The sequence below is a fragment of the Propithecus coquereli genome, unplaced genomic scaffold (assembly GCF_000956105.1).
Source record: "Propithecus coquereli isolate 6110/MARCELLA unplaced genomic scaffold, Pcoq_1.0 Scaffold310, whole genome shotgun sequence".
Classification (NCBI taxonomy): domain Eukaryota; kingdom Metazoa; phylum Chordata; class Mammalia; order Primates; family Indriidae; genus Propithecus; species Propithecus coquereli.
In genome coordinates this window covers 3,938,685-3,959,259 of record NW_012148731.1, presented here as the reverse complement: position 1 = coordinate 3,959,259, position 20,575 = coordinate 3,938,685, and the positions used below count along the sequence as shown (strand labels likewise).

Sequence of the window (20,575 nt, the reverse complement as noted above, 5' to 3'; positions counted from 1 at the left end):
AGGTACAACTGTCAGCATGAGCCTGTCCAACCAGGGTGGAGGGGGGAGTTGGCATTAATATTCCCCAGGACATCCGGCAACACCAGTGACCTCTGGCTCGACATATTTCTGTCCACAGAACAGCCCGTGTCCCCGAGTGGGCAAGCCCACGGTCTCCCCTCCTCCTGGGCACAGCTGTCCCATCACCACTGCATTCGATGCCCCTCTCCTGTGGTGAGGTAGGGAACTTCGGGCTGCCAACCCAGGCCCCAGGCCTTTCCCTGGGCAGGCAGCATGGCCAGCCACCAGCAGAGGGCACTACCTGGAAGGGCACTGCCAGCCACTGGGCCCTCCATGGGAAGGTCTAGACTCAGCTATCCAGCATGGTAGCTGCTGGCCACAGGTGGCTATTGAGCACTCGAAATGGGGCGAGTCCAAATTGAGATGTGCTGTGTGTGTAAGATACACACCAGATTTTGTAGATTTAATACAAAAAATTGTAAAAAAAAAAAAAGTCATTCATATTTGTATATGGATTACCTGTTAAAATGATACTTTGAATATGTTGTGCTAAATAAAATATACTATTAAAATTAATTTCACTTTTTTTTTTTTTACTTTTTTAACATGGCTTCTAGAAAATTTTAAATTACCCATGTGGCTCATATTGTGTTTTTAGTGGGTAGCACTAATGTGGACAATGACTCTCAGAGTATGGCTGCTAGGCCAACAGCATTAGCATCACCCTGGAACTTGCTAGAACTGGAAATTCTCAGCTCCAACAAGACTTACTGAGTCAAAACCTCTGAGAGATAGGACCTAGCAACCTGTGTTTTAAGCAGCCCTGCAGAACTTGATTCTGCTCAAGTCTGAAAACCACCAAGGTAGCTGACACCTAGGAGGACTTGCTGGGGAGATGCAGGCACAGGGGCTGGTTCTGAAGCAGCTGCCCTCACTTGGCTGGCCTGGCAGGGCAGAAGTCCAGTAGCCTGGGAGAGGAGAAGGTCAGGCTTGGGAGGGTGGCCCTCTGTTCCTCGCTGCTTCTAAAGATCTGTTACATAGCCCCTAGCGATCTGTCCCCTCATCTGGAAAAGAGAGACAGTGATGATGAGGGTGCCTCATGGAGCCACTGTCAGGATTAAATGAGCCAACACACCTGAGGCACCTGGCATGTAGTAAGTGCTCAATAAAAGCTAGTTCTTAGCAGGGGAGGAGCAGAGAGGACAGATGCCCCCACAAGAAGACTTGGGTTCTACATGTTAGTGTGAAGGGTCTTTCTCCTCCTATTTTGAGGATTTCTTCCCATGTCAGTCTGATGCTGCTCCCTCCACATGGCATGCCCCTCCCCACTCTGGCCTGGACAGTTGGCAGCTGCCAGCATGGACACCACCAGCCTGGCATTGAGTTTTTTGTTCAGGAAGCAGCCTGGAACGTGCTGAGCACATCTGCGATGTCACCTCATTTTTCATCTAATAATCCTGCTGACTACCTCTGTTTTCCAGTGAGGCTCAGAGAGGAAAGCGACTGGCCCAAGGTCACACAACCAGGACTGGAACCTGGTCTCCAGCTTCCTTGAACTTTCCAAACATTTGCAAGGTGTAAACACACGGGTACCTTGAGGAGCTGGAGGCTGCCCACTAGTGTGCTTGGCTACAGCCACTGATTGGGGATATGGGAGCTGTCGTCAGGGGAGAAGGGTGGCCACCCATGGCCCTGACCCAGCTGGGACTTGCCAGAGGGACACAGGTGAACAAGGAACAAGAAAGGCTCAGTCAGGGCCTGGGGCCATCCCTGCAGCACAGGGTCCCCAGGTCCACAACTAAGCTGTGTGACCTCGGGCAGAGGCAGCCCCTCTCTGGGCATCTGACCCAGGCTGCTACCTGGGGACTGGATTAGAGGGGGTCAGGCTGGCAGGGAAGATGGGGAGGCTTGACCCCATCTGCAGAGGCTCTGGAGGACTCTAAGACAGGACTGAAGTCCCTGGGGACAGAGTCATTTGTGAATGCTGTCTCAGTGGCTAGCCACAGGTGGGGAAATAAAAGGAGCAGCAGACAGGAAGCCAGCTCTGCCTGTCCCTGAACTTGGGAGGGGGCATTCAATGCCTTCAAGGCTGCACAACAGAAAGGCCCACAGCTGGGGCTCCAGAGCTGGACTGCTTGGGTTCAAATTCAAATTTTGGTTGTGTGACATTTGGCAGTGACACCGTCCCTGAAACTCAGCTTCCACATCTGTAAAATGGGGAGACGAGTTGAATCGTAGCCCCTGGCTCATGTTGTTATATGATAGCGTAAGGACGAAGTGAGTGACTGGCATATGAGACTGGGAGCAGTGCCTGGTGCACAGTGCCCGGCAGAGGCCCCGTCCACCCTTTTTACCACTTAAGAATGGTAGTAGGCCTCCTTCCCAGGAGTCCAGCCACCACCCAAACCTTGTTTGGGGCCTGAGAGGTGATGAGTTGGGGAGTGGGAAGGGAGCTCCCTCTGCCAACCTTCCATCCCTCTCTGGACAGAATAGCTGCTGGGACCCAGCAGGCAGGGCCCTGGCACCACCATGTTTGGAAGGCCTCGAGGACCACCATGCCTTCCCTGGGCTCCAGTCTCAGCTTGGTCCCATCTGGTGACCTCTCCCTGGGCTCATTTCTCCATCTGCATGGTCAAGAGTTTGGCCTGGACAGTTACCAAGGACCCTCCTAGCTCCTAACACTACTCAGAATTTCCCTGCATCCTAGGAAATGTCCACTCAACCACCACTGGGCAGCCGGAGGCTTGAGAAGAACAGGAAGCCACTGCCTTGCAGCCAGGCTGGCACCCCACACAGGGCCCTGGCATGCCCCTGGGCTAAGCCATCATGGCTCTCTGTGGGCACAGTAGCACTGGGGCAGAGGAGTGCAGAAGCCGGGGTGCAGGGGGCTCTAGAGCTGGGCTGCTTGTGTCCAAGTTTGGCTTCCCCCATCCCTGGATGGGTGCCCTCAGCTAGAAAACTTAACCTCTGCGCCCTCGCTTCCCCCCTCTGTAACAGCAGAAGAAGAGGGCTGTGCTGAGGGAAGGTGACCTCAAGCTTTCTCCTGCCGCCTATGCTACATGTGGCTCCACTGAGCAGCTGGGAGAACCTGCTAGACTTGAGCCTGCACCATCTGCCTGCCTGGCGCACCACCCGGTGCCAGCTCAACTCCCAGAACTCGGCACAGGAATCACCCCCCAACGCATAGTTGGGTCTGTGTGCCTCACTCGAACCACTTACACCCCTGACATGGGCCATATCCTGTCCTCACTGCCTAGTGACTCATCTGCTTACCACCCCTGCCCCTCCCAGAGGCTGAGCCCAGTTGTACTTAACACCCCTCCACAGGCCTGGCGCAGAGCAGGGCTGAGGACTTCAGTGAGCAAAGGGACCTCTGCCTGGGAAGCAGGAGGGAGCTGCAGGCCCAGCCCCCAGCCCCACCCCAGCTCCCAGGCGGGCGCAGGGCAGAGAGAAGAGGCGGGAGGGTGGTTTGTGGACAGCCATGTTGTTGGCACAGCCTGGGCGACACAGCATCGGCGGCTGCCCTGGACCCACAGCCTGGTCGGCCCGAGGTGGGAATCAGAGGGTCCCCGGGGTTCCACTGAGCAGTGTTGGGATGGGGATGACAGAGGTGGCCCCATGGTCCCAACAGGGGAGCCAGGGTGGAAGCCCTACCCAGCCAGTGTGGGGGCTCCTATCCTGGGAGCCTCAGGGTCCCAGGGCACCCACATGGCCTGGCACGATGGTGAGGTCCGAGATGACCAGAAGCTCCGCCAGCACGCAGCCTCAGAGGTCATCCAATCCCTCCCAGACAGGTGCTGGCTTCCTCCCAGGCAACCTGACCCTCCCTTGGGCAGCTATGACCCCACAGGTCACCATGGACCCACGGGTCAGAGGAGTTTTTCTTTGCTCCACTGAATGCTTTCCTGTTCTCTCCAGCACCTCTGCCTGCAGGGCCACCAGTCCACACTGCCTGGGCCACCTTCCTCAGGCCATGCTCCAGATTGTCTGGCACCTCCCACTCGGCTGTGGGCAGGACAAGCCTGGTCTCCTCCCTCAGTCTGCTGGCTGTGCCTCTGTTAACTTAGCCAGGGGCCATGTCTGCCCTTGAAGGGTGGCTGCCCTGAGTCCTCAGGGTCTGCGGGGACCAGACGTGTTCCTGCTGTGCAGCCAGTCCCCCAGTGCGCCCTGCAGCCCCGGGAGAACACGGGGCAGTAGGGCCCTGCCAGGCTCCTCAGGACGCAGGCTGGCCTGGCAGGGCAGCGACCTGTGGCCTACAGGTCGGGGTCCTCGTGGCTGCACACGACGCCGGCGTCCTCGTCGTGGCCGCAGTTGTGCGTGCCCACGCCGGCGTGCGTGCACTCCAGCAGGCTGCGCTCGCCGCCCGCGCAGCGCACGTCGTCCAGCAGGATGGGCAGCGCGCGGCCCTCGCCGAACTCGGCGCGCTTGCTGGCCCGCACGGCGTGCGCGAAGCCCAGCTGGCGACACACGACGGCCGCAGCCTTGGCGTCCCATGAGTCGTCGCACACGGTGCCCCAGCGTCCGCCCGCGAACACTTCCACGCGCCCGCGGCCGGAACCCAGCCCCGCGGGCCGCACCAGGCGCACTGCACCGTTCGAGGGCGCCGGGCCTGCCGTGCTCGGCCGCCCCCGCCGCCGCCCGCCGCCCCTCCGGCCGCCTGGCCGCCGGGTAGGCCGTGCTGGGCGCGGGGTGGGTTTGCGTGGGGCCGCTGTGGGGCGACTGCGGCGGGGCGCCTGGGTGGGCACGCGCGCGGTGGGCCGCGGGGTGCTCTCCGTCCTCCGGATGAACTCTGTGCAGAGGAAGAGCCTGCTGTCAGAGGGGCCCGCCGCCCCGTGCCACCCTCCAGCCTGTTCGGGGGAACGCAGGCCCCAGGGAAAGATGTCCTTGACCTGCTCTCCACTCAAACCCTGAAGATGGGATGCCACTTGGGGTCCCAGCAGTGCCTCCCAGGTCACCCTGACCCCACAGGATGCCAGCCTGGGGCTGGGTGCTGGGTGCTTCTTCAGTCATTCAGCAAACACTCCTGGCAGCTGCTTTGCACCCTCCAAACCTGCCCTCCCAGCATGCTCCAGGTCGGTGGGGGAGACAGACCCTGACACTAAACTCAGGACCACAGTGGAAGGGAAGGAGTGTCTGGAAGGGCTTCCAGGAGCAGGTCACCCTTTCTGCTCCCAGTTTTAAGGGTGAGGAAACTGAGGCCTAGAGACGGGTAAAACTGCTGAGGGTCTAAGGCGGTCAGCGACCAGCAGGACAGGAGCTGTACCCACACAGGGACTCTGGTCAGTGACCAGCAGGATGGGAGCCGTACCCATGCAGGGACCCTGGTCAGTGACCAGCAGGACGGGAGCCGTACCCACACAGGGACCCTGGTCAGGGTGAGTCTCCGTACTCCCAGCTCCCAAGGCTGCTAGCCCTGCCACAGATCCCAGCAGGACAGATGGGAGCTCCCTGGGTGTGTGGCTGGGGACCACATGGCCCAGAGCTGAAGGGGAGGGAGCGCAGGACAGGGCTGGGGCACAGCAGGTGCTGGGAGCTGACGCAGGTGACTCCCTCTGTCCCTGCAAGGTGTGAGGGCACGCTTGGCCCAGGTCAGCCACAGGGATACACCTCACTCTGCGTCAGACCCTGTGCTGTGTCCAGCCCAACCCCATGCAGGGCAGTGCCACGTACTGGGCACCGCCCTGCGTGCCGTCCCTCAGGGGTGACATCCCCCAGACTACATGCTTACTGTGGGGGGGATCCCAGGCCATTGCCCTCACACCTTTAATCCCCCTACCCCAGCCAGTCCCACTCTGAAAACCACTGAGATGGGGGCCAAGAAGGGGCTTCTCAGTACAGGCCGCCGTAAGCAGCACAGGGAGCACCGAGACGCGCACCCGTGCCACCCACAGGAAAGGTAGCCTGCTCCTCCAGCTTCCCTGCTTCTCCTCTTCTCCCCTGGCTCTTGCTGCCCCGTCTGCCTGCACTGCCCTCCCCCCGAACCCTCCACGCGCCCCAACACCCCGCCCCTCTTCTTCCCAGGCTCCAGGAACCCCAAGCCCCACCACAGACTCCACTGCTCTAGGTGGGTTCCACGGGACCCAGCACACACTTCTGTCACAGGGCCTGGGATCCTAAATGACTTCTCTGTCTGTCCCAGCCAGGGCAGGGCCTGGTCTCACTTCTCCCTGTGGCCCCAGCATCCAGCCCGGTGCTGGTAACTAACAAAAGCGCCAGAAACTGCTGAATGAGCGAATGCAAAACGCGCCAAGCCCCGAAAGCAGCTGCGGCCAGAACTAACTTCCAAAAACACCGAGCTCATCCCTTCCCCCAGCCTGCCACTACCCTGGCACCCCTTCCTCGGGGCTGGGCACCCCCACCCTCCCAGGTGCCTGCCCCCTGCCTTCCTGCCCTATCTACCCCGCTGGACACACCCAGCCCACCAGCCGGCCACATGTGGGGCACACATGCGGGGCACATACGGTCTGCTGAAGCACTTCCTCTGGCCTACAGAGCGGTGTTTAAAATTTTGAACTAGTTGCCAACGTTTCGAATTTGGAGACATGTAACAAGCTGAGAAGGCAAGGAGCACCGCTGTCCCGCTCAGCAAGGCCCAGGTATGCGGGGCAGGAACGAAGGACGGTTCCTGCTCCTCTTAAGAACCGAAGATCCAGCAACACCGCGTCCTTGTTCCCACCTAACGCGGGCCCAGTGGAACAGCCCGTCCTCCGGGCATGCCCTTCCCCTTGGCCCCAGACGTCCTGGGCAGTCATCTGTGGCCTCCTGGCCCCTCTCCGCCTCCCTCCTCACCAAGCTTGTCCAAGCGGAGCCATCTCACGGAAGGCCCAGCCCAAACGCCACGCCCTCCCCTCAAGTAACTCTTGTCAATCTCCCTTGCTCACACACAGATGTGTCGTCTCTCTCTGTCCTTCCCGAGAACTCTGAGCACACCTTGCCTGGCACCAGCTATTGCCCCCCTTGCTCTGCTCCTTCTGAGGCCTGCAGCCCCTTGGGGCCACCCACCCACGGCCTGGCACCTAGTTTAAGGAGTTGTGGCCAGTCAAGCAGGACCCACTTGAGTTAAAGTTCCACCGCTTCAACACGGCGTCTAATGTGTGCCAGGCAAGTGCTGGGCACGGGGCGGGCATCCGGCTGGAGGGGCAGCAGGTGTGAGCTGCAGGAGTCCTTCCCCCCCCCGCAGTGTCCCCATTGGTGGGCACTTACTTTCTTTGGGCACAAAGTGGACCAGGCGGCTCCTCACCTTCACCTGAGCAGGATGGATCTGACACTTGCCAGGTGGCGCCCGTCTGCCAAGGACATACAGGAGGTCATGAGTCCCACCTTGGGAGCCCGCCCTGAGTGTGTCTCCCTGGCATCTGCCTTCCCCTGCAGCGAGGGAGGAGAGGGGTCAGGCAGGTGCGGACGGGAACAATAGCTACAAGTAGCCGTTTAGTGATCACCTATCGTGTGGCCTGTGGCATCTCCCATGTCCCAGGACTCTAAGAGCCCAACCCCAGGACACGAACCCCCGTAACAGCCCGCCGGGTGCCCGTTTACCCCCTGCCTGAACGGCACCGGGGCTTCCTCGTGCCTGAGCCGCTTCTCATTCAGAGCACGGCCCCCGTCCTCGGGTGCGATCGACGCCAGGCCCTCTCCTGCCCCAGCCTGCCCGTCTGACTCCTGTCAGTGCAGCCCGGTTCTGCCCCTGCCTCGCCCCCCGCCCCTCACAGCCTTTGAGGAGGGTCTCTCTGCCCCTCCGGTTGCTGGATTTCTGCCGATGCTGAGCCCGGGAAAGTCCTCTGCCTGGAGGGCCAGGGAAAGGTCGAGTCCACCTAAAGGATGAGGCGGGGGCTGGGGGCAGAGCCGAGGGACCGGGGCCTTGGCGTGGGTTTGCGAGAGCCGGGACAGAAAGGAGTCTGAGAAGGGTGCCAGGGCAACGAATTGGGTCTCCTGTGACATCTCTGAGGGGCACAAGGAGGGAGTGGAATTCCATTTTAATTAGTTTTTGGCTGTGGATCTGTGGGTCTTTGAAGGGGACCGACACTATTCCGGGACTGACCCACGTGGGCCCACGACTTCAATAGGGCTCCAGTAGGGTTCTGCCAGCCCGAGGTGGGAAGCCCAAGGGTGAAGCAGCCACGTGACATGGAGCAGCCTCCCAACATGCTTGGCAGAGGAGGGAAGCCAAGGAGGGACGCAGCCTTTGTCCCCAGAGGCTGCGGAAACACAAGCAGGCACACACACTTCTCAACGCTGAGTTTTCCGCGTGCTCTGACCGCCAGGGAACATCCACACACTTCAGACAGGCCTGGCAGGGGTTTTGTTCCTTTAGGAAATTATGTAAAAAAATCTTTGTTATGCAAAAGGGCAGGCGATACACCCCAAAATGCAGTAGGAGTTCTGTGTGGGCAGTCATGGATGGCCCAACTCCGCCCCCCACTCCGTTTCTTCACTTTCCAGACTCCTGTGACAGGGCTTTGACGCAGTCTGTGGGTGCAAAGGGGTACGCTGGGTCCAAAAGAGAAAAATGAAAGGGAGGCGAAGGGTTGGGGTGGGAGGCAGGGTCCAGCCTACTTCTGGCTCCTTCCAACCACAAGACCTCCCGCAGAACTCCTTAAGCCTCTACAACAGTGGTCCCCAACCTTTTTGGCACCAGGGACCGTCTGCGGTTGGGTCCCTAACCGGTACTGGTCCGTGGCCCATGGGTTGGGGACACAGCTCTACAACGTGGGACAATGAGCCACAAGGGAAGGGTGCTGCAAAGACCAAAGGAGAGGATGGGTCTAAGGCAACATGTGGCAGGAATTGGGCACTCAATGTATGTGGTATTTCCTTAGAGAAGCATTCTTTTCTAAAAATTGGAAATAACCTAAAATTCCAAGGAATGGATAGACAATTATGGCAGAGTGACTCAGGAGAAAATCACACAACCATTAGGAACAGCCCGTTTGAGGGTGATGTTGCAACATGGAAACGTTTATACAAAATAGGGATAAATAAACGCAGAACACCAAGTTTCCCCGGGCTCCAAACGCGACATAGATGAAGATGGATGGGATCTCGGGGAAGCAGGAAGGACGGATGAAAGGGGGAAGTAATTATGTCTTTTTGAGGAAAAGTGATGTCAATTAATATGTTTGTGCTCTAAAAATAATGTGTAAACATGGAAAGTCTGGGAAGCTGTCACAGACCAGAGGACACTAAGGAGACATGGTGACTAAATGTTTTGTGGGATCCTGGAACAGAAAAAGGACATTAGGGGACAACTAGAAAAATCCTTAAAAAAAGAGTGTGGTATTTAATTAATAGTGAGGTACCGATATTAGCTGATGAGTTTGGCAAGTGTACTGTGACCATGTAAGATGTTAATAATAGGGGACATGGGGGGAGGGGTACAAGGGGAACTCTACTATCTTTGCAACTTATCTGCAAATCTAACACTACTCTAAAATTTGTTAAGTGCAATAATATTTCAGGATTTTTCCAAACCTAGTGTGTCTCAAAGTTTAGGGTAACTAAACACATTGGGGGGTGTCCCAGGGTCTGCCGACCACGACCAGATTGTTGGAGTGCGACCTGGGCTTTGTGTGGGAGGGCAGCACCGGCTGTCGCACACTGGCGTGCTGAGCAGGAGTGCAGCTGGAGGGAAAGCCCGCAGAGAAGCGAAAGTCTAAGGGCTGAGAAGCTGCGTAAGAAAGACGATCACTTGTTCATCCATCAAACATCCCTGTGTCTCTGCTCTGTGCCACTCCTGGTGCGGGGGTGACTTCGCAGAGGTGAAGAGATATGGCCTTGGCCTGGAGACTCCCAGAGCAGCTGGGAGACAGCTGTGTAGCCCGGAGGTTACAAATCTGGGTTATGAGAGCTGAACAAGGGACAGACGGGGCCTGGAGAAGACAGTGGGCTGGGGAAGGAGCTTGAGGCCGTGAGGCCAGGGGCCCAGGGGCTAGGGCAGGCCTCCCCGGCACGACTTCCTATCTTTGCGCTCACTTCCGCCCTGTAACACAGGCAGCTGAGAAGTCGATGGGTTACACACGGAAGGAGTCAGAACATCGCCTGGCACAGAGTTAGTGGCCTTACACCCAGAGTGGAGATGGAGACAGAGTGGGGAGCCCCAGTGTGTTCTAGCCAGCACCCGATGGTGGTCCCCCCGGGCAGGTGCAGGACGCGGGGACACACAGGGCTCAGGGTGTCTGGGAGGCACCTCAGAGGCCAGTTGGGGGTTGGGGTGCAGGGAGAGGTTGGACGCAGGGAGCAGGGCCAGGCAAGAAAGCTGAGTCGAGCCTCCACTCAGCACTCAGCGGCCCCAGTTGGTGGCTTCTGCTCTGTCCTGTCTGCAAAGCGCTGTCTGTCTGCGTGCACTCAGAGGCACGCAGAGGTGGCTCTGAATACTGCACCTGCCCCTCACCAGTGGTGCAAGCTTGGCTACTCACTTCCCCTCTCTGGGCCTCACTTTTTTCGTCTGAAAAATGGGGATATTAATAATACCTGCCTTAGGGAGAGGTAGAGGGGAAATGAGGTAATGGAGGTGTCCTGGCAGACAACAGGAGCTCAGCCAACGTCCCGGACAGACAGGACTCACCTGGAGGGGTCGATCACTTTGTAGACGACTCCACGTGCAGCTGTGGCACTCGGCACACCGGTAGACATGAAGTACAGCTCCCCTGTGGAAATGAACGAGGCAACGAATGAGAACACTGCCTGGGATACCGTCCCGGCCAGCCCCGCCTCAGCCCCCAGCTGCCCTGAGGATCGGAAATCAACCCCCCTCGGCCAACCACAGGTGAGGGTTCCAGGTCCGCCTAGCTGTCAGCCGCCAGGACTGGAAATGAGGCTGGGAGAGGCGTCCAGACATGCCCAAGGGGCTCTGGAGCGTGGGATCCTGGGTGTCCATTGCTCTGCCTGGACCCACCCAGGCTCTGACGTCCAATCTTGCCTCCTTCCTGGTGACCCAGCCCACCCGGGTCCCTGCCCGGGTTTCATGCCCAGCACCACACACCTCTGGGCACAAATGAGGGTCCACAGCCCAGCTCCCCCGCCAACTACTTTCTGGGTGACCTGCAGGCACACACGACCCTCTGAGCCTCAGCTTCCTCATCTTTAAAATGGGCACATCCCATGGGGCTGTTACGAGGATTAAAAGAGCACAGAGTAAGTGCTCAGTATTAGCTACTATTGCTGTTGTCAGGCAGGGCAGAAAGTACATATGGTGGGGAGTGTGACTCCAGCCTGTCCACCCAGCTGCATGATCTCTAGCGGCTCTGCGACAGCCCCACTCTGAGCTTCAGTTTCTCCACCTCTCAGAGCTGCGGTGAAAATGTAATGATCAGAGTTATAACAACATCACCTGGTGCCGCGACATTCTCAGGAAATGTTCGAGGACGCTATCGGGAATGGTAGTTTTCCCTGCTCTTCTCATCCCAATCCTATCCCAGACCCCCGCTGCCAGAGACACCTATGTCCAGAAAATAGACTTCATTATGCCCATGTTACAGATGAGAAAACAGAGGCTCAGAGAGGTCAAGTGGCTCGTCCAAAGTCACACAGCAGTGAATGGTTAAGCCAGGCCCAGAACTGAGGAAAGTCTGCTGCCCAACCCCACACCACTATAGGATGCATGTGGCTGGGAGCCCAGACACAGCCACAGTGGCTCAACACGAGGACACAGCCATGCAAATTCCTCTATCCTTGCAAAAGGATAGCAGAGAGCCACCCCAGGGCTGGGGACAGGGTGGACATGCGGGATCCCCCAAAGAGGCTAAAATAGACAACTTGGTAAGTGCTTAGAGGAAAGCATGTCCCTGGGGACAGGGGCAGTCAGGGAGGGCTGCATAGGGGTGGCGTCAGAATTCCCAGGGAACCCAGGGAATTCCGCAAAGGGAAGACACTTAGGGGGCAACTAGTGTGACTGGGGTAGACCCAGCTGTGACAGGGCTGGGGGATGAGGAGAGCAGATGCTGAGTGGTCAGTGACCCCTGACCCCCGCAGGAGCACGAGCCCCACTAGGAAGGTGGGGGAGGGGTATAGGCCCACACGGTGCTGATGCAAGCTGGGGGAGTCAGAGTAACCTGGCGACATGGCCCTACGGAGAGTCGATAGGCACAGCCCCAGATTTGCCGTGCCACCTTGGGCCATCACTTCCCTCTCTGGGCATCTTTCTGGAGCAAGGCCCTGGGAGCAGGGCGGTCTCCCCTCTGGCCATGCAGCCCTCACACCTTGGAGGAGCTCCCCGTGTGTACTGCTCCCTTGGTCTGGAGCACCCTCTCCATCCTCCAACCAACGTTAAGGCCCTGCTCCGGGAGGCTTCCAGGAGCCAGGCTGGGCAGTGTCCCACCCCATAACTGGGTGTAAATAGTCGGCCTAGTTTCCCCATCTGTAAAGTAACAGGATTGGACCAAGCAGACTCCAAGCCGCCCGATCTGCTGGGAGCTGTGGCCTCCAACCCCGTGCACACACAGGGAGCCCCCACTAGCCTAGCCTGCCCAAGCTGTCCTCTTGGTCTCTGTGGTGTGGACGGTCCCTGGAACACACTAGGCCAGCAGAGATCCTTGTTTTGGAACTTGCAAGTGTCAGAAACACAACTAGAGAGGCGGCAGCTGGAGCCGGGAGCAGGGAAAGGTTTGTTTGTGTTGGTGCCCAGTGCTCTGTGCCTTCCAGGGGCCACCACGGGAGCTTTCCCTGGGGGCTGTCTCACAGGTGCCTCCTCCTGGTTTTCCAGACTCCGTGTCACTCAGAGGGCTGAGGAACTGCACTTCCCTTCCAGGCCCTGCATCTGTTCCGCCCCCTTCTTCCAAAACACGTTAACCTCCTACTGACCAAAAGAAAGGGCCCTGTGGGCTTGGGGATGGCAGTGGGGGCTGGGGCTGCCCCTTTGGAAATTCAGATTCTGTGGTTCAACAAAGGTTTCCCAGACTCAGCCCAGGGGGCTCTGGGCACGGGGCCCTGCAGGGAATACCCCTCCAAAGGCCAGGGTGGGTGTTGCCTAGCAACCCCAACAAGCATCCCTCAGGGCCCACTGGGGGCCCCTCGGCTTTTGTTTGATGACAATCCCAGGACTGAGGACAAAGGCAGGAGGCTGAGGCTGGAGCAGGATCCAGGCTCCCTGGCCCCTCTTCTTCTCCCCTCCCTCTCTGTCCCTTCTCTCTGTCCCTTGCACTGAAAACACCAGTGCCTGAATGCGGGACCCACTAACCAGCAAGAAGGCTGTGTCCACTCACTTTGAAAAATAATGTGGCTTCATTTAATGCCCCAAACACTTTTGCCATCTGGAACCCAGGGACAGTGGAGATCTCTGGGCAGGCTCTCTTCCCCCACCTGCCTGCATTTCCAGCATTCCAGATCCTTCCTGGTCCAGCTGACTGCTATAGACTCTTGCCCATGTTATTGCTCTAACCATCACAGCAAGCCTGCCCAGGGGAGGGGGCAAGGGAGGGTCACTGCTCCCATTTCCCAGATAAGGAAATGGAAGCTCAGAGAGGTGAAGACTTGCCCACGGATGCACAAGCAAGGCCTCCAGCCCACTAAACACCTCCCTCCCCTGCTTGCAGGTAATTTCAGGCCTGAAGCTCCACCCCTCGCATCAGAGGCCAGAAGGACCCACAGGTGGGGGTCCAGCCCCCGGCATGGGCAGCCCAGATGGAGAAGTCTCAGTAGTGCTCACCGGCCTCGTCCTCTGCGAAGGAGATGATGTGTGGGTAGTAATTGTTGATGAGGCCTGGGAACAAGCAGGTCTGGCCACGGCCCATGCAGATCTCACTGTATTGCCACTGGCCTGTGCCCGTTTTCTCTCGGAGGGACATCAGACGCCTGCAAAGGAAGATGAGCTGTGAGGTCGTGACTGGCCTGCAGAGGAATCCACCCAACAATCCATCCATCCATCAATCCACCCACTCATCTACTCATCCCTGCAACCCGGACCATACATAATTTGCAGGGTCCAGTGCAAGATGAGTGTGCAGGGCCACTTGATCAAAAATTATTGAGAATTTTAAGATGGTGACCACAGAGCATCAGACCAAGCGTGGGCCTTTCCGAGCATGGGCCCTGTGTGACTGCACAGGTTGCACATCCATGGAGCTGGCTTTGCGTGCAACCTGTACTGAGCACCTACCTGAGAGACGCTGGAATGAACGAGACCAGCTTGGTCACTGCCGCCTCAGTGCAGTGCAGCCCACTGGCCAGCAGAGGGCACAGCACTTTCGAGAGCAGACTCCTGTTTCAGACGGGCCAAGGCTGGTGCTCCGGAGTTTGCACATACTTGGGCACTACCTCCACTTCAGATCAGGAGCTGCAGCTAAGACATCTTTGGAATATGCTAATCTCCCCCCTACTCCTTCTCTGCTTGGCAGTCACCCACTGGCACTTCCAGGCCCCGCTCAGACATCCCTTCCTCTGTGAAGCCCTCCCTGACCGCCTGTGCCTGGGCTCTCTGGTTGCACTACAGTGGGCCGAGGATGGGCCTGTCTCCCTAACTCAGTTGTGAGGTGCTTCTCACCTCTGTTGCCCTGGCCCAAACCCTGACCCAGCAGAGGGTCTTGGGAAATGTTGGCAAAATTAATTGAATTTCTATGGTCAAAAGACTTAGGCACCCCAGGGGAAGGACAGATGGGGGAAAGGAGAATCGAGGGTAAAAAGAGGCTTCATCTAGACCCATTTTCCAGATGGGAAAGCTGAGTCTCAGAGGAAGAGGCAGACCTGGGAGAATGAACCAACATCTAGGGGCCCAGGTCAGAGTTCTCTCTCAGCTCCAGGCTGCAGACTGAACACAAGGTCAGCAGCCTCTGCGAGGTGACAATTCCCCACCAGCCTCAGGTGTCCTTATTTCCTCTCCTGGGCTGCCCTCTGAGGAGGCAGGGTGGGAATCATTAAGAGCCACCATCTACTGAGTCCTACTAGATTCTGAGTGCTGTGTGTGTATTAACCGACTCAGTCCTCAGAGTGGCCTAGGAGGTAGGCAGTCCTGTCATCTCCACCGCGGTAGGGAAACTGAAGGTGAGGAAGGTGAAGTAACAAGTTCAAGGTCACTCGGCCAGTAAGTGGCCAGGACTCAGACCCGGCCATCGCAGCCTGCACTGGCAAGCGGCGTGCCAGGTGTAGGTCTCCCCTGGGCTTCTTGGGTCCTCAGCTTCCTCTCTGCACAACGGGACACCCAGGTGGTCTTGAGGCTCCATAAGCTCCCCGGGGGACACAGCTGGCTCAAGGAGGCCCAGGAGGCATGTTTCCTCCCTGCCACAAAACCTCTTTGTGATGTGAATCGTCACATTACAAACTCCCCTCGTCCCCACACCCTCAAGGTTGTTGGTGGGTGGCGGTGACATAGCCCCAGAGCGCAGGAGCCCAGCAGCAAGGCACCACCAGCCACCATGGTCAGCTCTGGGGCCCCACAGGCCCTTCTCCCTCTCCCGGGCAGGGGGCCTCAGGCCACTGTCCTCTCCGGCTTCCTCTCCCAGCCCGGGCCTGGGGTCCTTGGACCTGTGCTCCCTGCAGCCCTGGCTGGGGGGGAGGTGGGCACCGTCAACTGGTGCAGTGGCAGGTCCCGCTTCCCCAGGAGCAGGGTGGCCCTGAGTGCCCAGGAAATTGCTCATGTTCTGCTTTCCTGCACATCAGAACCGCTGTCAGGCCCAGGGCCCGTGCGTCTCAGGAGGGAGGGGAAGACCGCGGGACCTGCACTTAAACAGGCGTCCAGCCTTGTGTCTTTGCCGCGGTGGTACTGAGGCAGCCAATATCGGGAGAAAAGAGGCGGATTAGGGTGTCTGCCCCAATCCTCGGACCCCTGTGAAAGCGGCTGTGCACGTGACACACACACTCCTTTTTAGCGCAGTCCCAGGGAGCCAGGGGCAGCAGCCAGGGCACGGGGCCACTCACCCGCTCATGAAATCGCCGAAAATGTAGAGGCCGTTCAGGTTGGGGTACTCGCAGCCGCGGTACACATAGCCCCCCGTGACCGACTTGCCCATCTTGTGCGGGTAGGCGAAGATCGGCAGCACGTCGTCTGCGGGGGTTGGGGAGGGGGCCAGATGAGCCCGCGGCGGCCGGTCCACCCGCCAGATGGATGCCGGGGTGTGGGCAAGGGGTCCCCTCCCCCGCGACAAAGCTTCCAGGGCAGCCCTGAGTCCTGCGGTCACAGGGTCACAGGGACGGGGGCGCCCACCGCGGCATGGCGGGGTGGAAAGCGTGCTTGCAGGGGGCCAGCGCGGGATGGGGCCGGGAGGAACGCCGGAGCGAGGCTGGGAGGCCCCCGAGGCCCGAGGAGGTTCCGGGCGGGGGCGCTGGTGCACGGCCAGTGGGATGGGGATGCGGATCCAAGATATTGGGGTACCCGGGGAGGGATGGGGCGGGGCCGGTCCCCGAGGGAGGCGTGTGCGCGCAGCCCGTGGGGTGGGGCGGGGGCGGATCCGCGTCGGGGTCCCCGGGGCGCGGGCGGTCACCAAGGGACGCGTTGGCACACAGCTTGTGGTCGTAGCACTCGAAGCCCTCGCGCGCGCGCCAGCCGTAGTTGCGGCCGCGCTCCACCAGGTCCACCTCCTCGAACTTGTTCTGGCCCACGTCGCCGCAGAAGAGGCGCCCGCGGCCCGCGCCCGACGCCGGGTCGCCGCGGTCGAAGGAGCAGCGCCACATGTTGCGCACGCCCAGGGCGTAGACCTCGGGCCGCGCGGCGGGGTCGCCCACGAACGGGTTGTCGCGCGGGATGCGATACAGCGGGCCGCGCTCGTTGCGGTCCACGTCGATGCGCAGCACCTTGCCCAGCAGCGCCGACCTGCGGGCGGGCGGCAGAGCGCGCCGGCTCGGGGTCGCCTTGTGTGTGCCAGGGCGCACGGGCACGGCGGGCAGGGCAGGGGCACGGGGCTGACAGCCTCGGCTGCGGGGCCAGCGCCCGGGTTCCATTCTGCTCAGCTACTATCGGCCTGGAAACCTCATTCATTCATTCAACATTTACCCGGCAGTTGCCCGTGCGCCAGGCCCTGTGCCAAGCATTGGACACAACGTATCACCTTTTCCTCGTCTCCTCCTCACAACAGCCTTTCAGGTAGGTGGGTGCTATTACGATCCCCACTCTACAGATGGGGCAGCCGAGCTCGGAAACGCCAAATACGGGGCCAGTTCCCACACCTCTAGGAAACGGCAGGGCTGGCATTCCCGCCCAGGCAGCCTGGCTCCGGAAACCCAAGGTCTTGACCACAACACTCTCCGGAACCGCAGCGTCCGCAGCTGTGATATTAGAGTGGCCCCACTCAGTCCTGCAGGACTGTGCTATAGGGTGAAAATTCCACTAGGAAAATGACTCCTGTTCACAGTTGTCTTCCAGGACCTGGCATGGTGACCAGCACATAGCAGGTGACCATGAAGTGTTTGCTGAGTCAGTGACTGGATGACTGCAAAGTCAGTGCACTGAACAGAGAGTGCAGGTGAGGGCTGGGAGAAGGGGAGAGCACAGGGGTGCAACCCTGACCTCACTGCAGCTATGGGGGATGAGTAGCTTCATGACAAAAATGACACATGATGGGAAAAATCTGCAATGTGTTGAAGACAGTACGGAGGGGAACACTGCCTTATCATCCATGATTTTTTATTTTTATTTTTTTAGAAATGGGGTCTCGCTCGGTGACCCAGGCTGGAGTGCAGTGGTGGCACGATCATAGCTCACTGCAGCCTCAAACTCCTGGGCTCAAGTGATCCTCCTGCCTCAGCCTCCCAAGTAGGTGGGACTACAGGCATGTGCCACCACGCTCGGCTAATTTTTTAATTTTTATTAATATTTTTTGTAGAGATGGGGTCTCGCTATGTTGCCCAGGCTGGTCTCAAACTCCTGGCCTTAAACAATACACCTGCCTTGGCCTCCCAAAGTGCTGGGATTACATGCCTGGCCTCATTGTGATTCTGGATGCACCTGCTTGATGTACCATTTTCCCCTCACTGCTAGCATTCGGTGTACTCCCTCCAGGCTGCCATTCAAGGCAGGGCTGATATAGTTTGAGCGGGTGACACGAGTGTGTACCCCGTCACTCTCACATAGCATTAGCACCCTAGTGTTTCTGTTATCAGTAGGGGCAGCTAACACATGTCCTCTGTAATGATGATAAAATGCCCCCACTCCATAGATGCCTCGTGGTTAAGCCCCTTTTGCTGGCCTCGAACTCCTGCCTGCGCTCCAGCCTGCTCGACACCACGCTCAGACCACACCCTGAGCCCACACGCCACACTCCAGGCTTCTGTACATCAGTGGGCAAGACTCATAACAGCAAAATAGTGTTTTTAAACTCTGTCCAATTATCCACAAATCCCTAATTTCTATTTTCTCAGCTTCATCTCTAAACATATCCCAAACATGAGAAAGCTGGGATGACTCTTACACCATCACATATAAAAGCACAAGTCACAAAATGTGAGCACTTTAATTGCTGTAATCAACATCATACTCGCTATTTTTACTTTCTGGGCTGAGGACAATTTTGTCATTTTGGCTAAGGGAATGGAGGGGGCTGACTGAGACCCCTAAATATCCTTGTTTACACGCACACGGCTCCACGAGTACGTGTGTGTGTGTGTGTGTGTGTGTGTGCACGTGCACGCCCACGCGGAAAGCAGCAAGCTCTTAAGCTCATTTGCTTAAGCCAGGAAGTGGGTAAAAGAGAGCGAGACCTGCACTTCGACCTCTGCGTCTCCATGGTTGACCCTGGGACAGAACACCCGCGTGCCCACACCACCCTGCTCCAACCGGCACACACTCCCCGTTTGGTCTGGGGTGCACCCTTTCCTTTTTCCAGCGGGGCTCCAGCAGGGCTGGGCTGACCTTAGAGAAAATCCTAGCTTCCCAGAGGCTCGCCGATGTCACCTATCAGGCACCTGTGACAAGTGGGTTCTGTGCCTCACCGCTGGAAACCACAATTGCCTTTACTTCTCATGACAAGCCCCGCCATGGCGGTGAGCATTCCCCTCTGGTGAGAGCAAGTGACGTGCCTGCGGTGCCCAGCTAGCTGCAGGCGGAGCTGGGACCCAGAGCCCCTTCCACTGCCCTACACGGCTTGGCTGAGGAAGTCACTCGCCCTCCGCAAGAGTGGAAGAAGCCCAGGAGTACGTAAACCACCCCGCCAGCCAACCAAATGCAGAACATACTTGTTTTGGGCATTTCCAAACTTTCCAAAGGGGTCTCCGGCCATCCCGCCATCTCCAGTGAAGATGTAGAGGTACCCATCGTCCCCAAAGAGCAGCTGGCCCCCGTTGTGGTTCGAGGCTGGTTCTTCAATCTCCAGAATTATCCTAAAGGAAGATAAGCCCCCCCACAAAGCTCAGCCTTCCACACATGGGCCAAAAGCACAAAACAAGATCACAGCCATAAAACCTCCCCTCTCGGATGTCATTTCACAAGGGAAAAGAGTTTTCATATCCTTATAGCAAGTGATTTTCACAAGGATCTGGTAGGGAAGCCGGGTTGGAATAATTCACTCCATTGTGTCAAGGGAGACCTGGCGGCTCAGAAAGGTTGAGCAACTTGCCCAAGGTCACACAGTCCATAGGTAGCTGAGCTGGGACTAGAACTCGAGTCTTCTAGTTCTGGTCTAGTGTTTTTTCTACTGCTCTCCACTGCCAGCACCTGCCCTGTTATGATTATGTGAAATTGTTGACATAGTCACTGACCCAGCTGGCTTCTTCCTCATCCTAGCTTCCCACAACCAGCTACGTATATGCCGAGCACATTCACACATTCCCTCATTTGTCGTCTCCCGGAACTTCTAGGGCGGTGGGCTGGACGGTGCGGGTTGCACTTGGCTCCACGCTCAACCCTCGGGAAGCTCCCTCACGCCACTGCGGGAAGCCTGACCCCTTCTGCCCAGTCGGCCGTACTTCCCGGTCGGCCTGCTTCCAGTTAGGGCTGGTGAGGAAGGGAGAAAGCACATTTCTCTGGCTTCTGGCTCTGCCTCCAGAAGCGGCGGCTGCAGGGATAGCAGCAGCGGCTGGTGAACGTGGCCTCCCGGGTCTCCACCCAGACATCCTGGAACCGAGAACGCAAACAAGGCAGCACAAAGAACTTTCCCCTCTTGTTCCTCCTACCCAAGACGGGTAGCAGCTTCTCACAGTGGCAAATCTTTAGGTAACTTGACCCTCCTCCTTTCCTTCTCCAGCCCTCCCAGGCCTTTGTAATCAACTCCCTGCACTAAATTCCCTCTGGCTGAAATACTTAGGGTGCTTAGGTTTGCCAGGATTGGCCACTGATTTATTAACCCCTTATGGATACGAACAGGAAAAACCACGATATAAAAAGGTCAACTTGAACCCAGGACTCTGGTCCTTCAGGGCCAAGACTGGAAGCCTTTGCATTGCGAGGTCACAGACTTGGTGAGTGACACAGAGCCCAAAATTCTGGGTCCTTTGTGTAGAGCACAGCTCAGACTGTCCGTCAGCCCCTCCCACTGGGATCCCAGCTCTGGGAACGGAGACCGACAGCTGATTCAGGCAAGGAGGACCCTGGGTCCTGCCTGCCCTGAGCTAGCCTCGCCTACCTCTCTCCCGAGTGAGTCACGTTCTAGGCTTGTACTTGTGGGGTCCCCCGAGGACCTTTGCTGAACCCCTACCCTGAAAAAGGCTCTTCTGTATATTT

General features: G+C 58.1%; 1 protein-coding gene across 1 annotated transcript in view; it reads right to left on the bottom strand.

Annotated features, from left to right (window-relative positions):
- Positions 1–1,153: 1,153 nt before the first annotated feature.
- HHIPL1 (HHIP-like 1) overlaps positions 1,154–20,575 on the bottom strand; it is a 27,376-nt gene continuing 7,954 nt past the window's right edge. Inside the window, exons 3-9 of the mRNA XM_012650113.1 lie at positions 19,093–19,236; positions 16,407–16,735; positions 15,844–15,970; positions 13,640–13,785; positions 10,562–10,643; positions 7,204–7,286; positions 1,154–4,789 (exon numbers count right to left, since the gene is read on the bottom strand). Of these exons, the coding sequence (XP_012505567.1) occupies positions 4,254–4,789; positions 7,204–7,286; positions 10,562–10,643; positions 13,640–13,785; positions 15,844–15,970; positions 16,407–16,735; positions 19,093–19,236 (1,447 nt within the window). The 3' untranslated portion in view covers positions 1,154–4,253. The remainder of the gene's footprint in view (positions 4,790–7,203; positions 7,287–10,561; positions 10,644–13,639; positions 13,786–15,843; positions 15,971–16,406; positions 16,736–19,092; positions 19,237–20,575) is intronic.